Genomic DNA, 21,395 nt, shown 5'->3' on the forward strand with positions numbered 1-21,395 from the left:
TCGGTCGCTTCCATGCTCCAGGGTAATGCAGATATCTTCCTGCAGTCAAATGACGCCATCTCCCTCACTTCTCGGCGTCCTGTGGCATGGCTCCGCCTTGCTCTGATTGAGGTCCCTTCCGTTTCCTCCAAGTCTCCATCCATCTTCTATGGTCACTCTGAAATGGGCAGACTTTCTCACTCAACTCCGTCCTATAGGAGCGGGCATTCCTCACTCCTCCAGGCACTGCACTCTCTCCAGTAGGCATGACTGTTGGAGGAGTGGGCGAATCTTTGTTGTTTGCTGTCTCATGTGGGGCAACTCCTCGAATGTGTCCCATTTTTCCTCAAGTTCAACACTCAATTCTTAGCCTGTCTGGTGGGCAGCTCGGTCTGTATCGCTGTGCTCCAGGAGAGGGATACCACCTCTGTAATCGTTCTTCATCCCAGGATATGGGATTTGATTTTGGGGTAGCTTAGCTGCATGCGTTTTTCTTATGCTTCATAGCTCTCCTCTAATTTATTCCATTTACTGCCGTAAGTCACCCTGGGGAATGGGATTCAATTCCAGGGTAGCAGCAAGGGCCTCTTTCATGCTCCGTAGTTCTTTCCTAATGTCTCGCATTTTCTGCCATAATTCATGGGCCCAGTCTGGTTCAGCATTGAGTGCTTCAGAGGCAGTTACTTCTTGGCTTCTTGGCCATACCCACCACAGTCGGGGCCTCTTGTTCTTGAACTCTAGCTTCTCCACCGACCTCAAGGAAGCTCATGTTGGGATTGTAGCATAAACGTTCTTTTAGGGCCTGCCTCAGGTAAATGTCTCTCAGGCCTGCAACCAACTGATCTCTCAATACTTCATCCAGTTGCGCTGGGCGTTGTAGTGCCGGGAGGCAAGAGGGCGCAGATGAAAGAATGGACGGAGGCAGTACGGTGCAGTCATCCGAGTTTTTACTCACAGTTCTTATGACAGTTCCACTGGTGCACTGTACGGGTGCCAGACTCCCACGTCGCGCTGCGTTCACCAGGCAGGGGTTCATCTCTTCCTCAGGCAGACTAGGAGCACCTGACGGAACCCCACTTTCTTGTGTTCCTAGCTAGACCATCTTCACAATGGGTCTTCTCACTCCTGCCCTGCGCTTCCCCACTCTCAATCCTGCTCGGGTTCTCTGAAGTCCCTCCTGTCTTGCTGGAGTTCCCATTGCTGCTTGACACTCATGGGGATTAGAATAAGGCTGCGGCAACTGGTGTATGAAAGCCAGAAGCCTCAGTTTTTTCCAGCCGAGACTTGGAGTTACTCGACTGGTTCAGGGGCCGGTTCCCTTCTTGCGGCCTACGATCCCTCGGTCTTCTGACAGATTCGGGGCGTACGGGTGCTGTCCCGCACTCGCCGTACCCCCTGGGATCCCTTCTGTAAATCGGAGCCTACGCCTCTGCTCCCCTCCTGGGCCTCTAGGACTGGGCCCTACTTGTGGAGCAGAGCTCCTAAGGAGACTCTGTTCCCAGACTGTCTTCACTCTCTCCTCTCACTGACTGATCTGCCACCCTAAGATGGCCTCCCTTTTTATATCTCACTCTATAGTGCTCCCCTAAACCGCTTCCTTCACCCACACCCACTACTGGTTCCCCCTACCCTTGGGTTCCCCCCACTCCAGCCAGGGACAGGGCTCAGCAGAAAAACACATTGCATCTTGCCCTTCCAGCCGGCCTGGAGCAGTGTAGTGTTGGATGCAGCTGTTGGGGTTCCAGGCAGCACTCCCTCCTTACCTGAGAGAAGGAGATACCACACCTCTGGGTGAGGTGCAGTACCTCTGTGGCGACTGAACCCTCAGGGGCGCCACAATAGCATGTTATGACTCAGCAATACAACTGAATACAACATCTATGCAACTTTCTATTCCATACACGATTCTTGTTATCTAGAAGTTAAAAAACTGTTAATGCCTTTATGTCTCAACTTCACGAGCGTCACTCTCAGTACTAGGCCCGTCCCCGTCGTAGTCTCTATAAACACCTTTGACTGTTACACTGACCCTTGCGGGGGTCACCGGTATTTCCCGCTAGGCCGCAAGTCCTTGATATGTGAGTCACTGGGTATACAGTGTGCTTGTCGTACTGGCCATCTCTGCTCACTAAAGCACGGCCCCAGTCCACACCCTGTACCGTACATCTGCGCTGGAAGTAAGGGCCCACATGAACGATCCTCTGCTACAGCTAGATTGTTTCCCGAGCCTGGTTTGGATCAGGTCACAGTCTTCTACTGGTGCGGGGTACAAATGTTCTACTGGCACTGGGTGCAGATTTTCTACTGGCGCAGGATGCGGATCTTCTATTGGCACGGGGTGGGGATCTTCTACTGGCGCTGCTTACGGTCACGGTATAAGCTCAGGTCACCAATCTTCCTCTCAGCTCAGGCCTTCTCTGGCATCTGATCACTACCAGGCTCTTTTGTGTGATGGAGGCTGTAAGCCCACCTAGCAACCACACGACCTGTTCAGGTTCTGGTGCCAACTGCCTCTTCCTGGCCCAGGCAGGCCTTCTATAATTAGTCACTGTGACACAGGTGTCACCTGACCTGAGTGTCATCTTTAAACTCTTCCTCTTGGAAAATAGAACCCCCCTATTCAGTTCCTACTACTGTAATTCTTCCTTTACTTTCACTTTTGCCTTTGACCAAGAGATGGCAGTGTTTGCTTGCAGTTACTCAGCTAAGCATTAACTATACTCATCTCTCTACAGAGTGACATACATCATAGTTTTCAGGTGTACATCAGGAATTACTGCTGACACAGGCTGAATTTACACAACCATACTTTCCATCCATGTTTTGTCTTAATACACAAAATATCCACAATAGTCAATGGCGCTATTTACAGGAATGATTTTCCACACGGACAACGTGACTGTGGAAAAATTGCAGCATGCACCATTGGACTTCATTCCGTGCATAAGAGTCAGATTGTTTAAATTTCGATAACACATGGAAATGCATGGAAAGGCGTACATGATGCAAACCCATCCATTACCTCTTGACACAGCTTACATCTCCTACTGAAGATGAGATATGTATATTGCCTTACACTTGAACTATGGCATTACACACACAAAGGCAATATAAATTTGGGCTTCCAAAGTAATTCATTGACTTTGTTAAAGAGAATCTGTCAGCATAGTTTTTGCTATTTAATCTGAGAGCAACATAATGTAGGCACAGAGACCCTGATTCCAGGATGTGCCACCGTGGCGCCCCTGAGGGTTCAGTCGCCACAGAGGTACTGCACCTCACCCAGAGGTGTGGTGTCTCCCTTCTCGCAGGTAAGGAGGGAGTGCTGCACGGAACCCCAACCACCTACATCCAACACAACACTGCTCCTGGCCGGCAGGAGGAGCAAGACGCAATGTAGTTTTCTGCTGAGCCCTGGCCCTGGCTGAAGTAGGGGGGAGCCCAAAGGTAGGGGGAACCAATAGTGGGTGTGGGTGGAGGAAACAGTTACATGGAGCACATATACAGTAAGTATATAATAGGAAGCCATATTAGGTCTACAGTGCAGTCCAGTACAGTGGAGAGTTCTAGTGAGGGCTGTTCAGAGGAACAGTCTGGGAGCAGAGGCTCATCAGGAGCTCTGCTCCACAGGTTAGGGCCCAAGATAGAGGCCCCGGAGGGGAGCAGGGAGCAGGCTCCATTCTACTTAAAGGATCCCAGGGGATACTGTGACGCCTCTTCTCGAAAAGCCCTTTAGTTTACCCTGGGAGATGGGGGACTCGGAGTCGGGTCCTGAGATGGAGAGATGGGATGCAGCCGTGGCCCGGACCCGACCCGTGCTCAGGGCCGTCACATTAAAAAGGATGGTGTGGGCTTATCCGGGTTGAGTGGCTGATTTACGACTATGCCACCTGTGGCACCTGGTGAAGGCCACCAGCGCCGCTGCAGTCCGCTGAGGCATGGTGTTATGGCGGCCAGAGTTATTACTACTCCCCACAGGCGGAGCAAGGCCTCAGGGCAGAGGGACAGGATGGAGGGGGTAGTAGTAGAGGAGAACGGGCGCCTCGTCGTGTGGTGTGGCGCAGAATAAACAGTCCGGAGGCCATAGGGGTGAACTTCCAAGGCTTTACTCACTTAGATGGCAAATGGAAGGCGACTCCCTGCTCCCCGCGGAGTCCTGCGGTCACCTGGGACGGGGGTCTGACAACCTCCGAGCAAGTCCAGCGTTTAATCGGGACCCTACACCAGAGTGTTCCTGAACTACAGACCGAATCCTTTCCTGTCCGTGTGTGTGGATAGGCCCGTCCTCCCTCTGTGCTCCTCTCAGAACAAGGGCACGGGTGGCAGCTCCTCTCTGTCCGATACCCAGTGGGATCCTCAGGGCCTACCGGGCTTTCCCGACCAGGACGTGGAGTAGCAAGGTCGGGTGTCAGGGGCCGGTACCCCTCTTGCAGCTGGACTCCCTCTGAATATATCAGCAGGGCGAGGACAGGTGGCGTACACCACTCTGTCTGCATCCTGCCTGGGATCCATTTGCTGTAGAGCTACACTCTTAAGCTCCGGGCCTTCTTGGTTGTGGTCCTTGACCAGGTTGAGACATTCCTGGTCTACAACCTGCCCCTCGACCCAAGGCCAGGGTACGAGGGCTGTGTCTCCGACCTCTGCAGGCCCACACAGGGTCCACTTTCAGGGTGGGAGATCACAGTACATGACAGCCAACAAACTTGACTAACAAGGACCAAGAGCCAAGATGGCTTTTTATTAAATATGAATTTTACAGTGTCACTAGTTTGTGAGTCCTCCACCCTCACCCACTAACTGGTTCCCCTAACTCTTGGTTCCCCAGTCTCCCTGTAACTGGAAGGGCAGCACCTAGTGCATACTAGCCCCCTCTGGTGCAGAAATGTGGTGTTGGATGCAAAGGTTGGGTCCCGACCATCACACTGTTCTTACCTCAGAGGAGGAACACTACACTCCATTAAAGAAGTGCTGCATCCTTGTGGCGGTCGAACCTTCAGGGGCGCCACAGTACGGCGTGTGCAGGACGGCACCCGTACGCCCTGCTCCTGCCAGGTGTCAGGAAGGATCGGTTGCTACACTCAAAACCCCAGGGGCAGCGTAGGACAACGGTGAGAAGGACCGAGTGTGAAAAACGTCAAGAAGATAGGTACATATGAAAGTGGGGTTCCGCCAGGCATTCCTAAATTTGCTTGAGAAAGGATTGAACCCCTGCCCGGTGAACGCAGCGTGCCGAGGGAGGCCTTCACCTGCAAAGTGCATTTGTGACTTGCCTAAGAACTGTAAGTAAAACCTTGGACGACTGCATCGAACAGCCTCTGTCTGTTTCTTCACCGGCATCACTGATCCTCACCGCACTACAACGCCCAGCACACCATTCCACCATCTTTCTATCTACACTGCTCTGAGGCCCGCTCCACCTGTGGGGAGCTGTACCATCTTTAGCTGCCTTGTCACCTGCCTCAGAGGACTGCTGCAGCGCTGGTGGCCATCACCAGACACCACAGGTGGCGTCACGAATTTCTCTGAACTTTATTAGCAATCGCTACCCCTTTTGTGCACTGTCCGCCCTGGGCCAGCCACCGTGATATATATATACTGTCCCCAAACAGTAAGGCCCCCGGGGGCGCGACACCACTTACTAGGCTTCTTGCTGTAGTTTCAATACAATCAGTGTTTTAAGGAGACTATCACTAGAGGACTAAAGCCCCCGTCTCACATAGCGATATCGCTAGCGATATCGCTGCTGAGTCACGGTTTTGGGGACTCACCAGCGACCTCACCAGCGATGTCGCTATGTGTGACACTTTGCAACGATCAGGCCCCTGCTGTGAGGTCGCTGATCGTTGCAAAGTGTCCTGGACCATTTTTTGGTCGTTGGCCTCCCGCTGGCCAGCACACATCGCTGTGTGTGACCAGCGGGACCAACGATCTGTCTGGTAACTATGGTAAACATCGGGTTACTAGGGGCACGCGCACTTAGTAACCCGCTGTTTACCATGGATACCACTCTGCTACGGTGCGCGGAGGCTCCCGCGCACCGTAGCAGAGTGGTATCCATGGTAAACAGCGGGTTACTAGGGGCACACGCGCACTTAGTAACCCGATGTTTACCATAGTTACCAGCCTGCTCCTGCTTGCAGCAGGCTGGTAACGGGACCAGGACATCGTGGAACGATTCTTTCCACGATATCGCTGCTCCCCTGATCGCTGGTGAGCCTGCCTGTTTGACAGCTCACCAGCGATGTATTAGCGATGCAGCAACGATCCCTGACAGGTCGTATCGTTGTCGGGATCGCTGCTGCATCGCTTAGTGTGACGGGGCCCTAAGTGTTGTGTGCAAACCAGTCCATCTAATCTGTGTAACCTCACACCCAGCACTGATTGGCAACTTTCTGATAATGCACAGTGTACACAGGAAGCAGCTAAACAGAGGTGTGGGTTATACACAGCTCAGCATTCTGAGCACTGCTACATCTACAGCAGAGTAAACAGGGATTCTATCAAAACTGCAAGTAGTCAAGTAAGTGATACATCGCTGGAATCACACTCTCTACCCCCTACACCAGGGGTCCTCAAACTACGGCCCGCGGGCCACATGCTTCCCGCCGAGGACTTTTATCCGGCCTGCCAGGCTATGGGCGGAGGAGAGGGGAGCGGTGTCAGTGCCCGCCCTTCTCCCCCGCTTGCTCAGGGCCCCGGCAGGCGGATACTTACCTCTCCCCATGCCTCCGCAGATCCGCTGTCTTCCTGCTGTGCGCTTCCTGTGACGTCTCAGGTCAGAGGGTGGGGTGACGTCTTTACACAGCGCCCTCCCGAGTGCCGTCACAGGCAGCGCAGAGCGGGACAACGCCGCCGCGACGTTGAAGTCCAGGCCAGAGTAGAGCAGCGGAAGCGGCAGCAAGTGAGAAGTGAGGTGAGTATTGGATTTTTTTTTTTTTTTAATGTATGGAGGCATAGGTCATTATATGGGGGGGTGACATCCTGCAAGGGGTATAATATGGGGGGATGACATCCTGCATGGGGCATGATATGGGGGTGACATCCTGCATGGGGCATTATATGAGGGGGTGACATGCTGCATGTGGCATTATATGGGGGGTGACATGCTGCATGGGGCATTATATGGGGGGGTGACATGCTGCATGGGGCATTAAATGGGGGGGTTATATGCTACATGGGGCATTATATGGGGGGTGACATGCTGCATGGGGCATTATATGGGGGGGGTGACATGCTGCATGGGGCATTATATGGGGGGGTGACATGCTGCATGGGGCATTATAAAGACAGGGGAGTGATATCCTTCATGGGGCATTATATGGGGGGGTGACATGCTGCATGGGGCATTATATGGGGGGGTGACATGCTGCATGGGGCATTATATGGGGGGGTGACATGCTGCATGGGGCATTATATGGGGGGGTGACATGCTGCATGGGGCATTATATGGGGGGGTGACATGCTGCATGGGGCATTATATGGGGGGGTGACATGCTGCATGGGGCATTATATGGGGGGGGTGACATTCTGCATGGAGCATTATAAAGACAGGGGAGTGATATCCTGCATGGGGCATTATATGGGGGGTGACATCCTGCATGGGGCATCATATGGGGGGTGACATCCTACATGGGGCATTATATGGGGGGTGACATCCTGCATCGGGCATTATATGGGGGGTGATATCCTGCATGGGGCATTATATGGGGGGTGACATCCTGCATGGGGCATTATATGAGGGGAAAGGGACATCCTGCATGGGGCATTATATGGGGTGAAAGGGACATCCTGCATGGGGCATAATATGGGGGGGGGGTGACATGCTGCATGGGGCATAATATGGGGGGGTGACATGCTGCATGGGGCATTATATGGGGGGGGTGACATGCTACATGGGGCATTATATGGGGGGTGGCATCCAGCATGGGGCATTATAAGGGGGGAACAGCCTGCATGGGGCATTATAAGGGATGGAACAGCCTGCATATGGCATTATAAGGGGGAAACAGCCTGCCTATTGGGAACATTTACCTGCCCATTGAGGACCTATGCTGCCTATTGGGGATATTTACCTGCCTATTGGGGACATTTACCTGCCTATTGGGGACATTTACCTGCCTATTGGGGACCTATGCTGCCTATTGGGTACATTTACCTGCCTATTGGGGACCTATGCTGCCTATGGGGATATTTACCTGCCTATTGGGGACCTATGCTGCCTATTGGGGATAGTTACCTGCCTATTGAGGACCTATGCTGCCTATTGGGTACAGTTACCTACCTATTGAAATACCGGTTGATTTAACTTTACTTGTTCTTCATTTTAAATATTGTATTTGTTTCTGTATTGTTTTTTTTACTACAAAATAAGATACTGTATGTGCAGTGTGCATAGTAATTTGTTCATAGTTTTTTTTAAAAACTATATTCCGGCCCTCCAATGGTCTGAGGGACCGTGAACTGGCCCCCTGTTTAAAAAGTTTGAGGACCCCTGCCCTACACCATGCTGCTATAAGATTCCATAGCAAAAACCTGCTGAAAGATTCCCTTTAAGTATTAGATTTTTTTTATTATTTTTGCAACAGTTCATTAATATATATATAATACGTTTTGCGTCCCAAGCCGCTTTCTCAAGGGCAAAAATGGCTTGGGACGCCGCGAAACGTGCATTGGGCCATCACCCTTACTGTCCTCTCACCTCCCCCCTGCTGTGCATCCTTGTCAGGTAATTATCTCGCTTTTTGCTATATGTTTCTGGTTATGGAGATGGGCATATGGTTGTATACCAAGAGCACTTACATTTTCATCTCTTAATCTATAATTTTCTTTCATATAACACTTAGTGAGATTATGATTTCCACGGTTGGGGTTACTTATGTTAATCCTGTGATTCCTGCCCCATTCTACTGACTCTTTTTGTAATATTATTTACAATTAGGCTAATTTGTGGGCAACGTGCAATTTTGCAGTTTCACAGATTTATTGTAAATGTATTATTATACAGTTATATGAAAAAGTTTGGGCACCCCTATTAATCTTAAGCTTAATGTTTTATAAAAATTGGTGTTTTTGCAACAGCTATTTCAGTTTGATATATGTAATAACTGTTGGACACAGTAATGTTTGTGCCTTGAAATGAGGTTTATTGTACTAACAGAAAATGTGCAATCTGCACTCAAACAAAATTTGACAGGTGCATAAGTATGGGCACCCTTATCATTTTCTTGTTTTAAATACTCCTACCTACTTTTTACTGACTTACTAAAGCACTTTTTTTGGTTTTGTAACCTCACTGAGCTTTGAACTTCATAGCCAGGTATATGCAATCATGAGAAAAGCTACTTAAAGTGGCCACTTGCAAGTTGTTCTCCTGTTTCAATCTCCTCTGAAGAGTGGCATGATGGGCTCCTCAAAACAACTGTCAAATGATCTGAAAACAAAGATTATTCAACATAGTTGTTCAGGGGAAGGATACAAAAAGCTGTCTCAGAGATTTAACCTGTCAGTTTCCACTGTGAGGAACATAGTAAGGAAATGGAAGAACACAGGGACAGTTCTTGTTAAGGCCAGAAGTGGCAGGCCAAGAAAAACATCAGAAAGGCAGAGAAGAAGAATGGTGAGATCAGTCAAGGACAATCCTCAGACAACCTCCAGAGAGCTGCAGCATCAACTTGCTGCAGATGGTGTCACTGTGCATCGGTCAACTATACAACACACTTTGCACAAGGAGAAGCTGTATGGGAGAGAGATGCGAAAGAAGCCGTTTCTGCAAGCACGCCACAAACAGAGTCGGCTGAGGTATGCAAAAGCACATTTGGAGAAGCCAATTTCTTTTTGGAAGAAGGTCCTGTGGACCGATGAAACCAAGATTGAGTTGTTTGGTCATACAAAAAGGCGTTATGCATGGCGGCAAAAAAACACAGCATTCCAAGAGAAACACTTGCTACCCACAGTAAAATTTGGTGGAGGTTCCATCATGCTTTGGGGCTGTGTGGCCAATGCCGGCACCGGGAATCTTGTTAAAGTTGAGGGACACATGGATTCGACTCAGTATCAATAATGTTCAAGAATCAGTGACAAAGTTGAAGTTACGCAGGGGATGGATCTTTCAGCAAGACAATGATCCAAAACACCGCTCCAAATCTACTCAGGCATTCATGCAGAGGAACAATTACAATGTTCTGCAATGGCCATCCCAGTCCCCAGGCCTGAATATCATTGAACATCTGTGGGATCATTTGAAGAGGGCTGTCCTTGCTCGGCGACCATCAAACTTAACTGAACTGGAATTGTTTTGTAAAGAGGAATGGTCAAAAATACCTTCATCCAGGATCCAGGAACTCATTAAAAGCTACAGGAAGCGACTAGAGGCTGTTATTTTTGCAAAAGGAGGATCTACTAAATATTAATGTCACTTTTCTGGTGAGGTGCCCATACTTATGCACCTGTCAAATTTTGTTTGAATGCAGATTGCACATTTTCTGTTAGTACAATAAACCTCAAACTGAAATAGCTGTTGCAAAAACACCAATTTTTATAAAACATTAAGCTTAAGATTAATAGGGGTGCCCAAACGTTTTCATATAACTGTATTTACCCTACCTGGAAGCACTTTATCATCTGACACTACTTCATTGTCTGAATTTCTATCTTTACCTTTTTTTGTGCATTATATTCAAATAAAATATTTTTGCAATATATTGCTGAGTTATATTCCTCCTTTTTCTCAATACCTAAATGTCCAGATGAAAATGCCACCTTTATACATTTGACACACTTATTTTTTTTTAATTATATCATAACTACAGTTTTCAAATGCTATCAAAACCCAAATATTTTCTTTTAACAAGCTCTAAAGAATGGCCATAAAATAACATTTCCTTTTTCTTTGACTTTACCTATATGTATGTATAAGTATCCCTGAGCTCTGATCGCTTAAGACCCAGTTGTACTGATCGTATGCTAACAGCGCTGTAACTAACTGATATTTTGCATTGTTTCTCTTCCATCTGTTACAGGTCGATATGTCAGACAAGTGTGTGTATATGGGGAGGGAGATTTACCGTGGCTATATAACTCCACAAGAGTTTTTGCCAATAAATTTGAGCTGTCGCGTTATCCCCCTACTGTGGAGTGCCTGGAGCTGAGGATACGACGCAAAACATTATCCCAGAGCGAAACAGCACTGCAACCGAGCTGGTTCTTTTAACTACTATAAAAAGCTTCACATGGGAAAGTAAATGTAAAATATTAGCAAAATGTGTACAAATATAAAATATTTTATATTTTTTATTATTATGTTGGTCTTGTCTTTTTATTCTCAACAATCTGTTTTGGGTTGTATTCACACACTAAATTTTGTCTTGATGTTTGTTTGTTTTTTACAGTTTTTAACCCTATACTAACCGCCAAGACACCTTTTTACTGACCTGAGAAATAAGAGAATAGCGCCCTCTAATGTAGCAGGTTCCAGCTGTGTACTATGGCTGACATTCTGCTGCATCGGCCATGACCGTGTATGGCCAATTCGTTCCTTTCCTACCATCCATCCGATAAGATTCACTTCCCTCTCCCCATACCCTTCCATTTCTATTTAATAATACACTTGAGACAGGTTTATTTGGATATAATTGGCCATAGCGGCCATTTATTAGCAAACAATAACAATAATATTTAAATGCTGAACATTATGGGGAGGGAAGGTCCTTGAAGCTCCAAGATCTGGCACATTTAAAATCCAAGTGTTTTCCAATCTGATTATCCTTTACCCTTAGCCGTGACCCCAGCTCAAGGGCACCACACCACCATCAGTGGTAAAAGAACGCCTCCACTTGCTCCCAGGGTACACCCCGTCCAGAGCCCCATTAAGTGCCAGATCAGCCGACCATAATTCCATCTTGAAGGGAATCATCCATATAAACTCCCCCCATAACAAATTCCACCAACTCCAAGGACCCACCCCCCACCACCACCCCGGCCACTATGACTTCCTTACAAACTTAGAGATATCTATAACTGCATATATGTATACAGCTCTAACAGTCTAACTATTTTTTATTTTTTTTTATAAAACAAATTAAAAACTCCCTTATCATAATACAAGGGTAGGTGGGTGGGACTGTTCACAATCGAATAGCGCCTGTAATGGCTCCTTTCCCGCACTTTTCCCCTTTATACCCCCTTTCTTTACTCCACCCTCCCCTTTTTCCATCCAATGCCCTAACCGTAATTCAAATCCCTATACTCTCCTGGTCCAATTACAGTCATGCGGGCCTTTACCTACAAGTACGGCTCCGGCCCCTTCTTGATCAGTGTTACCTGATGAATGATTGATTTGGTTGAAATAATTTGCTTTCATCAAATAAAGTCTAAAGTCTATGAGCACCTTTATTGTAGCACTATACAGAGTAAGTATTTAGCATATTCTGGAAACAGCGTAGAACAGTGAGCTTTTCTGTTTTTACAACTTTGAAGTTACGCCAATGGCGTGACTCGCTTTGCTACGCTAGTTCCGTGACTCCCATTTATTTCTATGGGGGGTACTCAAACAGCACAGCACCGCTGCCCTTGGCTATTTTCGCACATCACGTGGTTGGAACCTAGAGATGGTTATTCACATCATGGCCATCAAGGCAGCAAAAAGGTCTAAGCCTTCAAACCTCTGTGTGACTAGAGTGGGCCCCCATCTAGAGTGGGCGCCCATGTACCTGAACAGCTTGCACAGGCAATATATACGCCTCCACTTTAACTATCTGTTCCCAGTGTAGTCTTTTTACTGCTCTGTTGCCTTCTAGGATGATCAGCTATTACTGGACATTTGCCTTAATCCTTGTTTGCTACTCATGTAAATTTATCACCTATTTTTTCACTTCGGAGTGATGAGAGCCTTTGGGTATATTCATATGCAACAGATGCAAATTTCAGACTCTGTCTCATTCATCTACTGTAAATAGGATTTGAAGAAATCTGTGCTCATGCTGCAGAAACAAACCCATTCAGATGTATGGAATAATCACTCAAGGAAATTTTTTTCAATGATAAGCAATTGGGGACTATACATTTTTAATTGATTGTTACTATAGATGAGAGAATATATTTGAGTGGAATTGAATTTTATTTAAATATTACAAAAAAACCACGTATTTTTGTCATTCACTTCTGACGCTGGCCAATATTTTTCAAAACTGCAAGAGTCATCAAAAGGTTAAAAAAACAACATATACTCACCTCACTGTTCATCTTTCTGGCCCCTCTACTCCTCACCATCACCCATCTAGTCCTTGTCATATCTTCTTATCACTGCTCCTCACTATCACCCAATTGGACCTCGTCATATTTTTTGACCACCGCCTCAAACGCCTAGTACCTAAGCATCTTCACGCTAGGCCGAACTTCCAGCTCTGGTGAGACCCAGGATGGTTCTGTGCATGAGCGTGCAAGGTAATGTGGTACATTGTGATGTTGTGACCTTATGCACGCCGATGCAGAACCAACCTGAGCCTCAGATCTGGAGGTCTCAGCCCAATGTAAACCGGGCAGTGGATTTAGCACTCGCGGTGTTGATCAGAAGATGTGACGACAATGGACCAGTGATAGTGGCTGGTGGCTGGAAAATGAGCGATAAGGTAACCATAAGTGGATTTTTTTTTTACATCTTACATTTGTTATGCTCTGCCATCTGCAAGAACCTGGAGCTTAATAAGTGGCGTTCAATTCTCAAAAAATAAGAGCAAATCGAATTTCCTTGGAAAATCACAAACTAGTGAACTTGAATATTAACTGCAGAGTTCCACCAATGGAATCCTATATAATAGTTCTGATCGTAAACTCAATAATACCATAACACACACTCTTTTTCCACAGGAAATTAATCCCCGAAAAAAAGAATTTATACGAGTATATTGTTGGACCATAAAATAAACTTTATTATATCAAAAAATAAATTAAAAACTGTAAAATACAGTGCTTCACAGAAAGGGTGGGCAAAAATCATCATGCACAAAAAAATATAATAGATAAATGCCTTATCAAAAAGATATGAAAAGATGTAATTGACGCGCCCCTGGGCCTGTGTCGCGCTGCGTTGCGCACGCGGGAGCTTACCCGGAGCCGGATCTCTTGAGGGTTGTAGTCTCGTGGCGGTGACCCGGTCCGTGCCCAGGGAGTCAAACTGAGCGGCGATGTAACAGCGGTAGATGTAGGACGACTACGCCACCCGTTGAATGCAGCTATGGAGCTGCCGCTGCAGGACAGTCCGCTGAGGCCGGTGGATGGATGGTGCAGCGTAGATGGTATAACCCCCAACGGGAGGGGTATGGCCTCAGGGCAGCAGATGTGGATGATGGGGGTAGCAGGAACCACTCAGAGACGGTGCGGTGTAATTCAGGGTCTTTACTGGTAACAACGATAGACCCTCCCGGAGTACTTGCTAGTGAACGGGGCCTGGTCAGTCCTTGAGCAGATGGGATCTCCCCTGGCCAGGCGGAGTTGTAGGCCTCCCAAACTGACTGTACTCTTCTGGCTACCTTGCTAGAAGCGGATATAAGTAGCCCACGTCCCTGAGTGTACCGTGTGGTGCTCACCCGTATGGCCGGTGACTCGGGGCCTTCTAATTTCTTCCGCTCCACGATGGCGGTGCTGGTCCCGCGCGTGTGACCGTGCCTTCGGGTTTCTGGGCCTGAGGACCCGAAATCCCCTGCCGGTCGGCTTCTGCTGCTGGGTAAGAGTTAGTCCCCACAGCCTCGGACGCCGGGTCCGGTAAGAAAGCTTCTCAGTCAGGGCGAGCTCTGCAGCTGCCAGCCCCTGACTCCTAGTAGTATTGCTTCTGCTGTTTCTTGTCTCTACTCTCCTTGACTGACTAACCCTGCTTCAGCCCCGGGTTTATATAGGGGAAGTTCTTCCCCTCCCAAGACTGGGCAGGAGGTGTGGCATGCACAGGATCCCTGACCAAAGGACCTCCCACCTGCTCTCAGACATAACATTACATTACTGTGGAAACCAGACCCCTGGGGTGCCACATAATCATAATTGGTTGTTCAACAATCTCAAAAATGGTATACTACTACAATAAATGGAATTAATAAATATATTTGAACATAGTAACCTATTGGATGAGAACAAACCCAACTTGTGGCTGAATCACATGTTATGTGCATATGATAGAGAATGTATTGAAAATTAAGCATCACCTGTATAAATGCAGGGATAAATAAAAATAGAAATAAAAATAGACTGACATGTTTATAAAATAAGGAACTGTCAATCAAAAGAACTCTTGCACACAAATATATAAATAAATGTTGAAAGGTATTACCTGAATAAAGTGCTCTGAGCAGAAGCCCGCCCGCCGCCTCCGATCAGGACCCAAACCTCCAATTGAATATTGAATATTGCCTGATTCACTCATCTCTAGTTGTTACTTATATTTTGTAATGCATTACTTTTATTTACTGGTGTAGCATTAGTGGAAAATATTTAATTGCCAAATGAATGCAACACAAATTACACAGATGGCCAACTTTTTTTACAGGGTGATATGTAAGATTTGAGTGTGACTGGTGAGCAGGACCCTTAAAGCACCACTCCAGATTTTGTTTTGATTCAGCACTGGAGTGGCGCTTTAAATGTAAGTCCCCTGCCCCCAGTCATATACTCACCATCTGGCGGTTTCAACTTTTGTCAACGCCTCTCCGGTCCCATGGTGCTATCTTGTGCCTATATTTCTGTCTGGCCGGAAGTTAGAAGTTACATCACAAGCGCTCCATGCAAGGCTATGTGAGCCAGAATGAGGCAAGAACATCATAGAGATGTATTGAAAAGTGACTTCCGGTGCGCTATATTCTGGAGCTGCCGGCAGGTCACTTTTTGCCGGAGTCCAATGGGAGCAATGCTGGAAAAGGATGAAGGCTGCAGGTGAGTATAAGAACATGGAGCAGGGGACTTACATTTAAAGCACCACTCCAGTGGTGCAATAAAAAAAATGCTGGAGTGGTACTTTATTTTTGTTGCAGCCCCTGAACGATCTGCGTTGAAGATGCGCCTCAGTAGCATGTAAGCCGCAGACGGGATATAAGGTTGTGACAGATGACAAGATGATGTCTGGACCTAAATGTTGGTAATTACCTCAATCCTTTTTAAAATCTGTCTCTTGAACATAAAAATTATTACCTGCAAGAGCTTGTTCTTTTCTTTGCTAGCGAGAATACGTTTATGAGTTAGCCAATCTGTAAGACAACCCTTCAAATGAAATATATATACCTGTCATTAGGCAAGCAGTATTAAATTCAATGCATGAGATTACTCAGATGTAGAAAAGTGAATATTCTTCAATCCATTAATCTGATTTGTATGTTAAATATGCTCGAGCGAAATAGGTCATGGAAATGAACAGGCTATGTGATATTATTTGGGAAGGTACAGGCTACTTCAGATATTATTAGCAAATCTATAGTTCATATAAATGCTAAAAAGGGATTTTCCAGTTCAATAAAATAGGTGATGTCCAACTCTTGGGAGTTTTCGAGAAAAAAATATCTGATCTCTTCTTCACGTGTTCTGAAGCATTTACAGTATTGCTTTTTGTTTCTTAGGGTATACACTATAATTTGTCTTTCTGTTCGGCACATACCACAAAAAATTATTCTAAAATATTTAGTACTGTACAAAGGTTTTAGACAGGTGTGGAAAAATGTTGTAAAGTAAGAATGCTTTCAAAATCGAAGGAACACTTGCACACAATTTTTGAAAGAACTTAACAGTGAGATTGTTCCAAACATCTTAGAGAACTAACCACAAATTTTCTATGAATGTAGGCTTGTTCAAATCCTTCTGTCTCTTCAACTTATATACACAGACTCAATGATGTTGACATCAGGGCTCTGTGGGAGTAATTTCATTACTTCCAGGACTCCTTGTTCTTCTATACACTGAAGATTGTTCTTAAAGTAGCCCTCGCATGAATATATATTTTTTCATTAAATGTGCGTATATATGTATGGTGTGTCTTGTGATTGTATTAATATACTCACCTATCTCCGCTTTCCCTAGGATCCAGCACTGTTCTGCTCCTCTTCTCAGTGATGTCACCACTCTGCAGACTAGCCAGCTCACTCTATGCTCTATGCTTGAGCCGGAAGTCTCTTTTACAATATAAGTCTAAGGACCTTACTCTAACGCTCCATAGGCTTACATACGAAATTATTAGAGCTAAATTCTACAATATTAGCATTTTGTTTTCTGTCATCTAGAAATATGCATATGGGGCAATGCCAATGCTCAATATTTAATAGGATATTAATTATTTTTTCATAGTGTGGAAAATATGTTTTTTAAATGCCACTTGACAGACATCAATGGCCAGCTTGAAGGCAACCATACACAGTAGATAGCTAAATGTTATGCTTTTTAATTGCCTTGTCGTGATCAGTACAGTAACCTGTTTGGGATCACACATCAATGTAAATGTAGAATCTGGGTTTGGAAGATCAGGTGTGCTATGTACTACAAAAATAATAATACAAAAATATATATCTGCAGCCAGCCTGTTTGTGGATGTTTACCAGATAGCAAATGTTTTACAGCATAATACAGCACAAAATAATATAATATGCAAAAACAGTACAAAAGATAAGAGAAATAATTTTATAAAAACAATGATCCACATTAACTAAGCAGTTTACTCCAGTTTTTAGCCTAAATTTCTCCACCCTACCAAAAAAAAAAAAAATCAAAAAGTGATGGTGAGACATTGCAGTAATAAGTGCTACTCTTCTCACCTTCTGCAAAATCTAAAAATGCAATGAAAAAAATAGGTGCTGTCTCCAAGAAGGTGAAAAAAGAACAGATTTTGGTGCATATGAAAGCCTCTCCATTTTCTACTTGCTAAATCTTTTAATAAATTTGGTGCAAACTGCGCCAGCTACCTACTTTAATTAGACTGATGCGAAATATGTCATTCTTAGGAAAGGGGGTCTGAGGTTTCAAAGTAAGATAGCCCGATGGTTTAATCTGTCTAAAAAAAAAAAATCAAAAAAAAAAATCACAAAACATCTTTCTTTACCTATTGCTGGCACAGAGCTGTCATCAATGGGCTCAGCCATCTGGTTGATGTTCTACAAATGTAGAAGATGGGAATTCTCTAGTGATGAGCGTGCACTAAAATGCTCAGGTACTAGTTGCTCGGGTCGAGCACATTGGAATACTCGGGTGCTCGACCTGAGCAGCGAGCCCAATGTAAGTCTATGGAAAACCCGAACATTTTTCAGGCGGCTCCCCCGGCAGTCTGTACAGGGCCTAAAAATTGCCCAAATCGATGGGAACAGTGCTCAAATGACATGGGAAGAGCATGGGGAAGACCCCTGGAAGCATTTCTGACTCCCAGGTCACTGCTGTCAACAACATTGTCAGAGTATTACGCCACTTTTACGGACTCACAATAAAACTTACAAAACATACAAAAACGAAACAAAAATGGATTTTCCTGGGAAATATATTAAGGAACATCCTTTCCAGGGTAATGACTTGTATATAAGGCAAAATAAATAACCAAAACCAACAATACTCCTCCACACCTTGGGCTATGTTCACACGTAGCGTTTTTAATGCGTTTTTGCACTTTTGCATTGCTTTCAACAAAGACAAATGCATTCACTGGGAAATGTCATTTTAACATTTTACAACCTTATCTGGCCATGTGGTGTGTGACACATCATCAAACACATGCATACAGTGGTGAAAAGACATGGGAACAGCATGGGAAAGACATCTGGAAGCATTTCTGACTCCCAGGTCACTGCCTAAAAGTGTGCACATCATAAGTAATCCTTGGCGCATGCGAAGATGCCTCCCGCCATGCACCTGTCGTTGCAGACTTGCAACAATCACCGTCCACGTCCTTGTCCAAGTACAGCGTTCAGTTGTTCCTACCCCATTCCTTGGAATGCAAGCGCAAGTATGCAGCTAGCCACCCGCCCTCCCACAGGCTGCAATACTATACTGCAAAATTTTTGACAGCTGCTTGCACTTGAAATGTTGACTTTTTGACTCGTGGAGACGGAAGCTGTCCACAATCTTATGGCGGCAGCGACTGGGCATCCATACTCGGTCCCCAGTCGGCACTATTTTTCCCGGTATCGTCTCCGCCTTCCACAAGCACGGGTCCCACAACATTACCCGTGCCCTCCCCAGTGCACTTACTGGGAAGGACCGCCTAACCACAAACACGTGAACAGGTGAATGTGGCCAGGGACGGTATGGAGCCAGTCCACAGCTTTTTTTGCTGAGTTGTATTTCACCGCAGCCATATTCTTTAGCTTGGTGAAAGGACTTGGGAAACCATATCTACCCAGCTGTCATTTCTCCCAGGAAGTCCTCTAAAGCTGCATTCACTTGAAATGTGGCCTTTTAGGCTCGTGGAGGTGGAAGCTTTTCATAACCTCATGCCGGCGGCGGCCGGGTGTCCATACTTGGTCCCCAGCCGCCACTATTTCTCCCGGAATCGTCTCCGCCTTCCACAAGCACGGGTCCCACAACATTACCTGTGCCCTCCCCAGTGCACTTACTGGGAAGGACCGCCTAACCACAAACACATGGACAGGTGAATGTGGCCAGGAACGGTACGGAGCCAGTCCACAGCTTTTTTTGCTGAGTTGTATTTAGCTCAGTGAAAGGACTGGCATAGAGGGAAACCATATCTACTCTGGGTGTAGTTTCTCCCAGGAAGTCCTCTAATGCAGCTTGTTGCTGAAGCAATGGCAGCCCATCCAACATCAACTCGCACTTGTCGGTGGTTCTTTGACACACACACATCTTTCTTTGCGCATTTAATTTCATGACTACAGAGTTGGGTAATGGCCTGATCTGCAATGGGGTTTGAGAAATAACATGCATAAGCATGTCCAATCCACATTAAAAAAGCAGCCATAGTGTCCGGGAACCTTCCCCCACACTTTTCTTAGCCAGGGCTGCTTCTCGGCAGGGATGGACAGACCCACCAGAAAACTGGAGACTCCTCCGGTGGGCCCTGGCTTCTCCTTCAGGAGAGTTCATAGTGCCGAGGTGAGGCCATGATGATGATATACACCACCATCTGCTTAGTTTTCTGTTACTTGGAAAGCAAGCGCAAGTATGCAGCCAGCCTGTTACTTGGAAAGCAAGCGCAAGTATGCAGCCAGACACCCACCCACCCACAGGCCGCAATACTAAACTGCCAGGTTTCTGGGCAGCTGCTTGCACTTGAAATATGGCCTTTTAGGCTCGTGGAGGTTGAGGCTTTTCACAACCTCATGCCGGTGGCGGCCGGGTGTCCATACTCGGTCCCCAGCCACCACTATTTCTCCCGGTATCGTCTCTGCCTTCCATAAGCACGGGTCCCACAACATTACCCTTGCCCTCCCCAGTGCACTTACTGGGAAGGACCGCCTAACCACAAACACGTGGACAGGTGAATGTGGCCAGGGACGGTACGGAGCCAGTCCACAGCTTTTTTTGCTGAGTTGTATTTAGCTCAGTGAAAGGACTGGCATAGAGGGAAACCATATCTACTCTGGGTGTAATTTCTCCCAGAAAGTCCTCTAATGCAGCTTGTTGCAGAAGCAATGGCAGCCCGTCCAACATCAATTTGCACTTGTCAGAGGTTCTTTGACACACACACATCTTTCTTTGCGCATTTAATTTCATGATTACAGAGTTGGGCAATGGCCTGATCTGCAATGCGGTTTGAGAAATAACATGCAGAAGCATGTCCAATCTACATTAAAAAAGCAGCCAAAGAGTGTCCGGGAAACTTGTCGGTGGTTCTTTGACACACACACATCTTCCTTTGCGCATTTAATTTCATGACTACAGAGTTGGGTAATGGCCTGATCTGCAATGGGGTTTGAGAAATAACATGCATAAGCATGTCCAATCCACATTAAAAAAGCAGCCATAGTGTCCGGGAACCTTCCCCCACACTTTTCTTAGCCAGGGCTGCTTCTCGGCAGGGTTGGACGGGCCCACCAGAGAACCGGAGACTCCTCCGGTGGGCCTTGGCTTCTCCTTCAGGAGAGTTCATAGTGCCGAGGTGAGGCCATGATGATGATAGAGGCCGCAATCTGCTCACAAACAAGTGGATTGATTAATGTGGCCAGGGACAGTACGTAGCCAGTCCACAGCTTTTTTTGCTGAGAGTTGTATTTACCTTGGTGAAAGGACTGGCATAGAGGGAAATCTTATCTACCCTGTCATTTCTCCCAGGAAGTCCTCTAATGCAGCCACTAAGAATTTAAAGACACAGAGCAGGGCCACAGTAACGACAAATTCCTATTAGAAAGGAGAGAGTCTGCTATACAGTTATAGGGTATGCAGTGAGTCCAAGTGCTGTAAAATTGCAAAAAAAGTGCAATACCACAGTTGTTTTTTATTTATTTTTTTTACCA

The 21,395-nt window shown here is 46.4% G+C and overlaps 1 protein-coding gene across 2 annotated transcripts in view; it reads left to right on the forward strand.

The window, feature by feature from the left end:
* Window positions 1-11,274, forward strand: part of LOC141265553 (N-acetyllactosaminide beta-1,6-N-acetylglucosaminyl-transferase-like) — a 67,811-nt gene extending 56,537 nt beyond the window's left edge. For both annotated transcript variants that reach the window (XM_073678758.1, XM_073678759.1), the window contains one exon: window positions 10,998-11,274. In XM_073678758.1, the coding sequence (XP_073534859.1) occupies window positions 10,998-11,188 (191 nt within the window). In that variant the 3' untranslated portion in view covers window positions 11,189-11,274. The remainder of the gene's footprint in view (window positions 1-10,997) is intronic.
* Window positions 11,275-21,395: the final 10,121 nt, after the last annotated feature.

Source organism: Phyllobates terribilis, unplaced genomic scaffold, assembly GCF_046119375.1.
Source record: "Phyllobates terribilis strain yellow unplaced genomic scaffold, ASM4611937v1 Scaffold_4__5_contigs__length_816908805, whole genome shotgun sequence".
NCBI classification, from domain to species: Eukaryota; Metazoa; Chordata; class Amphibia; order Anura; family Dendrobatidae; genus Phyllobates; species Phyllobates terribilis.